We start from the raw sequence: 12,500 nt of genomic DNA on the forward strand, positions 1-12,500 counted from the left end.
GCATACCATATTTGACACATGAGTGTATCACCTTGAGATGATGTGTCATGTACCTTCATGACCTCCATATGACCTTGACCTCAAGGTCAAAATTAAAGGTTTTTACAATGGATTCGTGTCAGGGCCATGACTTCTTTGTTCTTTGACATAGGCATATCATATTTGACACATGAGTGTATCACCATGAGACGATGTGTCAAGTACCTTCATGACCTCTATATGACCTTGAACTTTGACCACAAGGTCAAAATTGATTATAGGGTTTTGACACAAACTCCCCGTCGAGGCCTCATTACGTCACCTACGAATATACCTCTCCTATGTGACGCAGTACAATATACAGATTTGTATATTGTGAGTCCACGATTATCACGCAGGCAAATAACACTAAAGAAGTAGTTCGTAGTTAAAAGTTTAAAGATATTGACATTAAGAGCATTAATATAAAAGTATGGATTTTATTTTAAACATAAAATGATCAAAAGATCATTAAAAATTAGGGAGACTCTGTTCAAATTATTGTGTAAAGTAATGAACTTGATGTTTACGTTCTTGTTTTGAAAGTTATTTACATTTGACATTATGTTTTTCGTCATTCTACAATGACGTCACACAAAAACGCTATCCCATAATGCCTAACTGGAAGAGTTTGGTTTGTAAGCAAACTCTGGCAGAAGTTTGGGTTTTGACATAGTCATACCATAAGACATGGGTGTATCACCATGAGACTATGTGTCATGTACATTCATGACCCCTTTATGACCTTGACCTTTGATCTCAAGGTCAAAATTATAGGTTTATGTCATGGATTTGTGTTCGGACTATATCTTCCATTTTCTTCTACAAAGGCATACCATATTTTTACACTCAGGAAAGAGGTAATTTATACCTATTAACAACACCCTTTGGGAGATTGGGGTGGGGGGGGGGGGGGGGGGTGGGGGGTGGGGGGGGTATTCTTAGTGAGCATTGCTCACAGTACATCTTGTTAAATTATTTATGTGAATTGTTTTCAGAATTTTAAAGGACATCTCAAGAAAGCTTCAAAAAGTTATCTGGCAGTTAATGCACATGGTGAGGAAGTGCCAAAATCAGGATAAAGAGATTTCAGAGGGGATGTTCCAAGAGCTGTTTGTTTTGTTTGCTGAAGTGTTCAATTTACATATTATGTAGGTATCTTAAAGATATGCTATGGGGAAAAATGATATTACTCCAAATCTCAGACGCGAACCTCTTTAACCAGTATTTTCATGTGAATGTATTTTTATATATGAATTTATTCTAAAAGTAAAGGGAAGTGTATTCAAATAAAAGAAGAGATTTCTTCTAAGGGGTAGGTAGATGATGATTGTGTAATGAAAGATTAGTAGTAAGCTGGTAACCTTTAAAATTTTATTTCTCTGTAAAATGTGTTTGTGTACAAAACAAAATTTTGCTTAATATGCCCCCCCCCCCTTTCAAAGAAGAGGGGCATATTGCTTTGCACCTGTCGGTCGGTTGGTTGGTTGGTAGACCACATGTTGTCCGCTCAATATCTTGAGAACCATTCCTTTGATTGCAATGATATTTCTTTTGTGGGTTGGTTATGAGTTACTGTAGAAAAGGACCCCTATTATTTTTCAGGTCCAAAGGTCAAGGGTCAATCTACTCTGGACATAGAAAGACACTGTCTGCTTAATATCTTGAGAACCTTTTGCTTGACAGATGTCAGACTTGGTACACTGGTGGATCTTCAGGAGAAGATGACCCCTATTGATTTTGAGGTCACATGGTCAAAGGTCAAGGGTCAAACTGGAATAGGAATATACTGTCCGCCCAATATCTTGAGAAACCTTTTGCTTGACAGACGTCAAACTTGGTACACTGGTGCATCTTCAAAAGAAGACAACCTTTATTGATTTTGAGGTCACATGGTCAGAGGTCAAGGGTCAAACTGGACATAGGAATATACTGTCTGCTGAGTGTTTTGAGAACCCTTTGCTTGACAGACATCAAAGTGGATACACTGGTGGATCTTCAGGAGAAGATGACCCCTATTAATTTTGAGGTCACATGGTCAAAGGTCAAGGGTCAAACTGGAATAGGAATATACTGTCCACCCAATATCTTGAGAAACCTTTGCTTGACAGACGTCAAACTTGGTACACTGGTGCATCTTCAAAAGAAGACAACCTTTATTGATTTTGAGGTCACATGGTCAGAGGTCAAGGGTCAAACTGGACATAGGAATATACTGTCTGCTGAGTGTTTTGAGAACCCTTTGCTTGACAGACATCAAAGTGGATACACTGGTGGATCTTCAGGAGAAGATGACCCCTATTAATTTTGATGTCACATGGTCAAAGGTCAAGGGTCAAACTGGAAAAGGAATATACTGTCTGCCTAATATCTTGAGAAACCTTTTGCTTGACAGACGTCAAACTTGGTACACTGGTGCATCTTCAAAAGAAGACGACCTCTATTGATTTTGAGGTCACATGGTCAGAGGTCAAGGGTCACTGGGCATAGGAATATACTGTCTGCTGAGTGTTTTGAGAACCCTTTGCTTGACAGACATCAAAGTGGATACACTGGTGGATCTTCAGGAGAAGATGACCCCTATTAATTTTGAGGTCACATGGTCAAAGGTCAAGGGTCAAACTGGAATAGGAATATACTGTCCACCCAATATCTTGAGAAACCTTTGCTTGACAAACATCAATCTTGGTACACTGGTACATCTTTAGGAGAAAATGACCCCTATTGATTTTGATGTCACATGGTCAAAGGTCAAGGGTTAAACTGGACATAGTAATATATTGTCTCCTATATTTTAAGAATTATTTGCTTGATTGACACCAAACTTGGTACACTGGTACAGCATAAGGAGAAGATGACCCCTATTGATTTTTAGGTCACATGGTCAATCCACTCCTAACATAGGAAGATATTGTCTGCTTAATATTTTGAATTGGTGATACTACTATCAATTAAATGATGCATGTGTATAACCGTTTTCAATTTTGCACCATGAGGGCATATGTTTTACAAACATCTCGTTTATCATTTGTTTTAAAGTTTGAAATGCTGTCAAGGTGAGTGATGTGGCCCATGAGCCTCTTGTTGGTGGTATTGGCAGATGCTTTATTAATGATTATCATATTTTCAGGGCTGGTTCTAATGTGGAAAGGTATACACTTGACACTGGAAATGACAACAAATATGTTGCTATACCAGATGGAGTGTTATGTCATCCAACAACTGAGGAGGAAAGAGTTTGTGCTGTAATAGAAGTGAGAAAATATCTTTTTATGAAAAAAAAAAAAAATGAAAGTCAGTGAATTGGAAAAACAAGATGATAATTGCTGGTTTGTCCACTGGTTTTAGCAAATGAGGGAGTTATTTTAGCAGGGTCCATCTGTCCATCCATTTCCTTAAGATTTACGTAATGATTCCTTTAAATGTTTTAGATAATAATACCATATATACTCACCTATAAGTAAGATTTTTGGGAGTTAAATTTTGGTCCAAAAACTCTATGTTCGACTTATAGGAGTGTCCTAAGAAGATTAGTATTTTTCTGGATGGCGTAATGTATAGCTTAGTATTTTTTAAACAACAAAAACATGGACGAAATAAACAAAATAGTAACTGTTTAATTTGTTGAGAATAAAAATGAAATATTGATGTCATATCCCAAAACATAATTATTGGAACACGGATATATACATAAGAGTATTGATATGAAATTGATTTGTTGGGAGAAAAATATCAAATATTGGCACATTTCTCAAAATATTATTTGAAACACAGGTAAAAACATTAGAGCATTGATTTGAAATTGCCAACCACTCTTGAAAAAGTTGGACCGACTTATATAAATGGGTCAATGGCAATTCCCTCCTAAATAACCTAAAAACTATACAACCATCTTATAGGCGAGTATATACGGTAGGCACAATTTATTTCCAAAAATTTCAATAAGTATTAGGAAGGCTGACGCATTTTAATGCTGATAAACCATATCTGCAATTAGAATATAACCTAGTTTGTCGACCAATCAGATTTCAAGAAGTTGTTCATTAAGTGGCTCACTTATTCATTAAGAATTCCCAACAGAGAGATATCACGTGACTGACTGTGATTGGCTATTTGAAAATAAATTTTATGACATTGTAAATGTTCCCAGCCAATGAAAAACTAGGTTACATTCTAAGCCAGTTAGAGTATATTAAGTGAAATCTTAATGGATAAGAAGGGGCTCGCTCACTAACGTTCGCTCCGCCCCTTCTTATCCATTAAGATTTCACTTAATATACTCTAACTTATACTTAAAACATTTCTCTTATGTAATCTTTTTTTTGTACATTATATAGCATAATAGATTTGGGTATTTAAAAACAGTACATTAAGTCACCTGTAACTGTACATTAAGTTGACAAAACTGTCGATTATTAACTTATGGACATTTTTTTTCAACTTAATGTACAATTACAGGTAACTTAATGTACAGGTTTTCAATTTTTAATACACATTTACACATAAAAATATCAAACATTTGTAAGTTTTCATCAATATATCATCCTTGAGTTGAAGATGAGACAAATCCAGTGCAAAATGACATGTTACATAATGATTTCACAACATGTACACCAAGTATAAGTTAGAGTATATTAAGTGAAATCTTAATGGATAAGAAGGGGCGGAGCGAACGTTAGTGAGCGAGCCCCTTCTTATCCAATAAGATTTCACTTAATATACTCTAACTGGCTTAGAATGTAACCTAGTTTTTCATTGGCTGGGAACATTTACAATGTCATAAAATTTATTTTCAAATAGCCAATCACAGTCAGTCACGTGATATCTCTCTGTTGGGAATTCTTAATGAATAAGTGAGCCACTTAATGAACAACTTCTTGAAATCTGATTGGTCGACAAACTAGGTTATATTCTAAGAAGTTTTCTTTAACAAACAAAATCTTTCTCCCTTTTCACACAGTTTGTACATGAATCTATTCCATGAATGTTTGAAAATATATCCAACAACACATCCTCTTTTTGGATCAAGATTTAAATGAGAAAGACATATCTCCTGATTTTGATCCCACAAGATGCACTACAAACGGAATCATCTTTAGGACAGGAACCACATCTTTTTCAAACTCTAGCTTCCACAATCCTCAGAAACATTGGAGAGCAAATCAAGATTTAGATAAAATTTTGGCTATGGTCTGACTTACTTTTTCCATGTCTAGTATGTCACTCAGCTCTGTTTTTTGCTTTTGTCTCTGCTTCTCCCTAAGTTAAGTTAAGACTCTTTAGCTCATTTTCGACCGTCTTTCGCCAGGTTGTTTTTGGTCTTCCCCTTGGTCTTTTGCCTGGTGGTGTCTAACGTAGAGCCCTTTTTCGTATTGTTGTTCCATCCATTCTCAAGACGTGTCCAAGCCATCGGAGTCGTTTTTGTCGTATCTCTTTGATAATGCAGGAGGAATCCGTCAATTTCAGGAGGTTTGATTGAGTTAGAAATACACTTTCTCCATCCGATGAGGACGTCTTCACTCACGAAAGTTTACAAGGGAAGTAGTCAGAAATTAAGCGAGCTATCATTGCCCTTTTGTTGTTGTGTTTTGCAATGCCACTCAGTCTCCAGGCAATCAAGTGTGTTACATAATAATAGAAAAAGCATATTAAACGTAACCTAGGACAGTTTTCTTAAGTTAACAACAGACAAAATGTTTTAAGTATAGGATAAAGTTTTCAAACTGTCCATTCTGTGAGAGAGAAAAAAATATTCTCGGCCCTTCTTGTCTTGAACAGTTCTTTCTCTCACAGAATGGACAGTTTTCGGACTTGATCCTGTTCTTAAAATCACATGTGAGTTGACTCTCAGAGTTTTCAGGCCTTTAATTTTATTTTGTGTGTCCACTCTCCATTTTTTTAGTTGCTGGATCAAAACAACTAAACAAAAATCTTTTCAGTCTGATTAAAATCAGACTGAAATCTTTTATACTTTGCCGTCAGAAAATTGAGTGAAGACCTGATATATAAAAAAAAACTTTTCAATAAAATATAATGCTTCGTAAGCTCTAAAAAGGTCTGACTACATAAAGCAAAACAATATATTTATTCTGAGGGAAAGAAATCATATACCCTTGTATCATAGTCGATTAAAGAGTTTAAGGAAATACTAAGTAGTTTAAAATTTTATTGTAAAAAATGAATGATATGTTATAGGAATATATTTATGGTGTATTCTGGGAAACCCATAATTGGAGTTTTTCATTAATTGTTTGTATGTTTGTAGTTCTCTCTCTCTCTCTCTCTCTCTCTCTCTCTCTCTCTCTCTCTCTCTCTCTCTCTATAATTTCCTGTGAAATAAAACAGATTTAATTAGGTCTAAGTCCAGTGAATCTCTGGGAGGGAAAATATTTCAGCCTTGATTTTTATATCAGAACATAAAGTGGAAGAAAATCATATAGAAAACTTTTATGCTGAAGAAATTTTTACATTATTTTGACATGCATGTATTTTGTTAGATCTAACCTGTCTCCTCCTGTCTGACTTTCCATGTAAGCCCCTGCACAGCTCATTGCTCATTGATGTGTACGCTTTCAATGTGCAGGGATATTTATCAAATTTCATGAAATTTGAATCAACCATTTATTAACTCTTTATAGAATGAAATACAAAGTAAATGTAACATTTTGCAAAAATGGGGTAAACATCTCATTTGAAAATAATTGCATCTCTCTCTATCTCTCCACAAGCACTATGTTGGAAAATGATATAAAAAATATTAGTATGATAATGATACAATATATGACATTTTACCATTAAATTACAGTACTGTCTATCTTTACCAATGTATTTTAATATTATCATTAATTTGCTTGTGCCATTGCCTTATCCTGTTGAAGACAACATTGAGGTAAGTTCATGCATTAATACAATGTAATACTTTGATGTTTTATCACAGGTGAAAAAATTCTACCAAGATGAAAAAGATACAACAACCAGAGCATTGCAAAGCAGGGAGAGAACAGACAAGCCACATCAAATTGGGTCGGAATTACTAGGTCAACATGTCGGACAGACCTTATGTGGTCTTCCTCATTCCTTATTTGGAAATAAAGGAATTTTTGGGATTCTAGTCCAAGGAACAAAAGTAAATATAAAAAATCTGAATATTCCATAATTTTTATGTCCTGCTGTGAATATGGTTGGGGCATATTGTGCATGTCATGTCCGTCTTCTGTCCTTCCATCCGTCCTTTCATCATACTTTGTGTTTAACTCGGTTTCAAAGTCAGTTTCAAAGTAAATATTCAAGACATTTTCATCAAATGTTACATGCCGATATATATTGGTATTACCTATTCAACTGCATCAATATTTTTTTTTACCTTGACTTTTCTTTTGACCTCACTTTTCCATATCTGGTGTTTAGCTCAGTTTCAAAGCAACTATTGACAATATTTTTATGAAAACTTACACTGATACATAATAGTGGTAGCTATTCAACTGTGGCATTATTTTTTGACTTTGACCATCCCTGTGACCTTGACCTCACTATTTCTTATTTGGCAGTTGGCTCAGTTTCAAAGCAATGAAGAATTTTTTGTCCCTTTCTGAATATGGCTGGGGTATATAATAGAGGAGCAGATTTACTAGTCTAATTTTAAGGTAGCTCACTACACTAAAGCTTATACTCTGTATGACACCACATCACAAGATGGTGATTTAAAAGTTTTGTGAAATTATTTGTATCGATCAATTTGTTTGTCTATCATCGCAGCTCAGTGGTTAAAGCATTGGGTTGGTGAACCGCAGATCTCGAGTTCAAATACCCCAGAGTCTTTTATTCATATGTGTTGAAATAATTTTTTTGAAAATCATGTTTTTATCCAGATTTCTATATTTTTTGCCTTTTGGGCATATATACTTATTTTATATCATCATATCTTTCATAATTAAATCAATTCATACTGATTTGAGAAACTATTTCTGGGTGTAGTGAGCCACCTTAATTAGATTGGCGTTTTTCATGTCAGTTTATGATATCCATGTATATGAATGAGGATCAGCATTTCATTCCAGTATTTTTTCCCCTTTTGTTTGAAGTAATTTTGATTAATGATACCTTTATATTAATAGCTAGACAACATTTAACCAATGCAAAATTGCTATTTATCTTTATAGCAATTTTCTTAGAATTTTAGTAAATTTGAATAATATTCAGAGTGAAATGAATGGATGATACTTGAGGCAAAAAGATAAAAATATTTTTAAAAAAGTACCATGTGCTCCAGATCTACTCATATAAAAGATTTTTGATAGTTGAACTGTGACCTCCCTTTGTTGTCACTCTGTAACCATGCCATAATTCTATATGGATTATAACTCAGCCTTCTGTGTGGGGCGATTTACTCATACCCTAACAAACATATGCTTGTTATCTTGTATATGGATCCGCCGAAGACAGTATAGCACTTCTCATCTTATGTTTACATGCAACCATCTTCACAAGTCAAGGGTTATAGATTTGTTACCTCGCACTAACCCTTGACATCAGTGACTATCAAAAAGATGGGCTCGTTCTGATTGTTTCCACAAAAGAGTGGGAACCAATGAGAATGCAGTTCTCTTTATAACAACGCGAAGCGAGAGATTCAAATAAAAACACGTGTTTTGATACCTTCGGTTTTGGCTATTTCAATCGTTAAAGGAAAAGTTTCCAAACTTGATCTACTATCAATAAACGTAATTAGTGGTATAAATGTTACAACTGAACGTGTTTATCAATACAGCAGTATGAAATCGCGTCATTTGTATCCTTGTACACTAAACAAGATGCAGTGATTTCGTTGGATGCTTTTATAGTGGATTGCGTAATGGTCTAATGAGCCCAACTTTTATATAGCGACTGATGTCAAGGGTTACTGCGAGGTAACGAATCAATAACCCTTGACTTGTGAAGATGACATGCAACAGTAAAATAGAAAAGCAGGAAATATTGATACAGTAAAAAATATCTTACTTGAAAAGTTTTCTCACCGATTATGATGGTCTTTATGAACAGAAAGTGTAATCCTTATTTTGAGCTATCATTTTAAACTACACTTTGGCAAAGGACAAGTTCATTTTAGATTAGAGGGGTTAAAGGTTAAAAGTGACAGTCGCTTGAGAGCAGATTCAACATTGATTTCATTTCTTAACACAAAATATCTACATACACAATTTAATGAGTATAGCGCAATTCAAGTTGTTATTTTTTCTATATTTTTTTTTAATTAGCTGAGTCACTATTTCCTTTTGTAAGATATAACTTTGAAATGTTATGGTATTTGTGGTTTAATGCCAGGTCACCATTCTTTCATGTCTTTCCATTGAATATTTTAAAAGTTCAACTTTCAGTAGTACATTCTGTACTTTGATTTTATCAGTGGTTACAGTGTTTTTCTTTTCCTCCTTTTTTTCTTGATGAACATTTTTCATAAATAATGTTTTCCATATGCTGGAAAGAGTAAGTTCTGCTAATCCAGAAATTACTCTGGACTTTATTCAATTAATTATATAAACCCAAACTCTCTCTCTCTCTCTCTCTCTCTCTCTCTCTCTCTCTCTCTCTCTCTCTGTGAAACAAACAAACAAACAAAACAAATACAAGTGAGAACAAAAATATGATACAGTTATTTAATTCTTTGTATGCATGTTTGCCGTGATCTTGTATGGTTTACAGGTGTATGTAATTGAACACTTCATTATTTCACCCTCATTCTTTAAAGAAAATGTTTTAAAATATTTTCATAAAATAATTGTAGTTCATAATCAATGTCAAGATAATAATCAAATTTCATAATTAAACAAGCACAAAAAATGGTGTGAATAAGGAATGTCTTTTCTTTCAGGTGACCATCTCTACACTTGAAGCAGACGATAGCTACTATCGGTGCTTGAGCAGTGGATATAATTTGAAAACAGGAGCCACAGTAACATTTAGTGAACAGTACAATATTCTACAAAAAGAGGGGAGAATTGATTGCATTCAAACCTTTCTGGACATGAAGAAACTACTTGAACTCATCTGTGAGAAAGAATTTCCTTAATCAGTTGTTATCAGGTTGGTTCATGTATAAGATGATTTTGGTGTACCCCATCAATTTCACAACATATGTGATTCTCATATGATTCTTATGAAAAAGGGAATCAAGTTTGCTCTCATATGATTTTCAAAAGATATCGTGTTTGTCTTTTAATGGTATTTCAACCAAGATTCAAAACAAAAGGGTCAATTATGATTATCATATGATATGACCACATGATGCCTTTTATCTGTTTTGTTAAGGAAGCTGTTCATATGAGTCTCTTTGTTTAATCAATTTGGGTTAAATTTTTACTTGATTAGTTGAAATGGTACATGTATTTAGCTTGCTGAGTGTTACTTAAACAATAAAATGCTTTTTTTTGTTGTGTTAAAAGGGTAACAACGGCTGCAATAAGTGCAGAAATTTTGCACAGATTACAACTGTTATCTCCCTTTTAGCATAACAAAGAAAGACATTTTATTGTTTATTTTCATATCCTTCATAAATTATTTACATAACATGGACGAAAATACATAATATCATATGATTGATCAATGTGTCACAAAGATAGAAGAGCTGTTAACTTTTTGACCTTTGACACCATTTCTACATTTGGAAGTTAAAACTTCTGTATTTGGAAATTTCCTGTAATGTCAATATTCACATGGTCTTGTATATCATTTGTAACCGGATCAAACCAGTTTTAAAGGTGTGAGACATTCCTACATGTAGTTATTGCTGCAAATACTCTTTTAAAAGAAATAGCACTTTGCATATTCAATAGTCGTTATTATGATTTTATTTGAAATAATAACCTATCAGTAAGTCGAGTGATTTGTGACGTGTTTCATACCAATTCTTAGGCTGTCATTTACACACTGATTTTGATTACGGATTACTCAATTTTCCTATTAAGATTGAGGGCTCATGACAGTCAACAAGAAATGCTTACATACTCCGAGACATTTTACCCCTTCTGGTAACTCCAGGGCCCCGTTTTGTCATGTTCTGAATTTTTTAAAAAAGATTCTTTACAGGACTTATGAAATTGAAATCTTTTCGTTGATTTACCCTTTTATAGCATAACCCTGATTGAGTTTCAATGTGAAATTCAGTTAATGTTAATGATTATCAAGGTACTCCTAGCATTATTGTGGAATTAATTGCATGTTGATCAGCTTGAAAAAGTGAAGATAACAAAGTTGAACAGTGATCAATCTCACAAATCCCATAAAGATTTTGACAAACACGAACTGCTGGACACATCAGAGGTGGAATCAGGTGCCTATGGAGAGTAAGCATCCCTTGTTGACTGGTCACACCCACCATGATCCCTATACAGTGTATCTTGTTTATGCATTTTTCTCACTCTACCAAATTTTAAGGAGACCAATATCACTATTAACTTGTATACCTTTCAAAGTTGGAGAGTAGTTCGAAAAGTTAAGATGAGTAAATCCTTATGCAGGATTAAATTCGGATTCATACACAGACAGGAACATTTCTTGAGCATGTGTGCAGTTAGGTTTTCCATCACCATGCTTGAAGAAAGATGAATGCTTTTAAAGATAGATTTTGAAATAACTAATTGCTTTCAGAAAAGAGAAAGACATAAGAATGCCTGATTAAGTAAAAAGAAAATTACCATTCCTGTATTAAAGATATCTCATAATGTGTACCGAAATCCTTTTGAATTGAAGATTGATAAAAATATATGTCATTTTCTCACATAATCACCAGTGTGAAATCGACTTTACCCATGTGAGATTTTTTTTGTCTTACACAGCTACAACCTCAGTGATTATGGCATCATGTATTTTCTATGATTTACGTTACATGGACTGTTTGTTATCTTCACCTTTCATGAAATCATAAAATATTTTGCATTGCATTCTTTGAAATTTGATTTGATATAGGTTTTTGATTGAAGGCATCAGTTTTTTTTAATTTACAGATAAAGTGTAAACCATTGTCGACTGTTCTTTCTGTTGGTCGAATTAAAATGTGAGAGAAAAAATAGTCCTTCATTATTTACTCGTTAGGGATAGGAAAATTCCACCTTGGGGGTAAGATTTGCTGTCTAGGACTTTGCACAGCCTCGTCCTAGCCTGCGAATGTTGTTTCCGAGGTGGAATTTCCCAATTTCATACCTGTGCGAACGAAAGACTCCATCATAAATCTCATCCAGTGCTATAGCATGGGGTGATGATGATGGATGTTGCAGTCTGGAAGTGTCATCTGTTGGAATGAATTCGTCCATGAAATCCATTATTATACCCCCCCGCAACAAGTTGGGGGGGGGGGGGGGGTATACTGGAATCGGGTTGTCCGTCCGTCTGTAGACGCAATGGTTTCCGGGCTCTAAAGCATTATCCTTTCCACCTACCGTCACCATATCATATATATGGACTACCCATGGAATGAAGATGTTCCCTAT

The 12,500-nt window shown here is 34.5% G+C and overlaps 1 protein-coding gene across 4 annotated transcripts in view; it reads left to right on the forward strand.

Moving 5' to 3' along the window:
* LOC125680948 (uncharacterized) overlaps positions 1-12,500 on the forward strand; it is a 27,235-nt gene that overhangs the window by 4,862 nt on the left and 9,873 nt on the right. For 3 of the 4 annotated variants that reach the window (XR_007372106.2, XR_007372108.2, XR_007372107.2), the window contains exons 2-5: positions 1,017-1,169; positions 3,149-3,272; positions 6,956-7,144; positions 9,887-10,098. Coding sequence is in view for 1 of the 4 variants with exons in the window: in XM_048920799.2 (XP_048776756.2) it covers positions 1,017-1,169; positions 3,149-3,272; positions 6,956-7,144; positions 9,887-10,084 (664 nt within the window). In the remaining 3 variants the exon portion in view is untranslated. Of the gene's footprint in view, positions 1-1,016; positions 1,170-3,148; positions 3,273-6,955; positions 7,145-9,886 lie in introns of all 4 variants that reach the window. The other variant, XM_048920799.2, reaches the window with a different exon arrangement.

This window comes from Ostrea edulis, chromosome 2, assembly GCF_947568905.1.
Source record: "Ostrea edulis chromosome 2, xbOstEdul1.1, whole genome shotgun sequence".
NCBI lineage: Eukaryota > Metazoa > Mollusca > Bivalvia > Ostreida > Ostreidae > Ostrea > Ostrea edulis.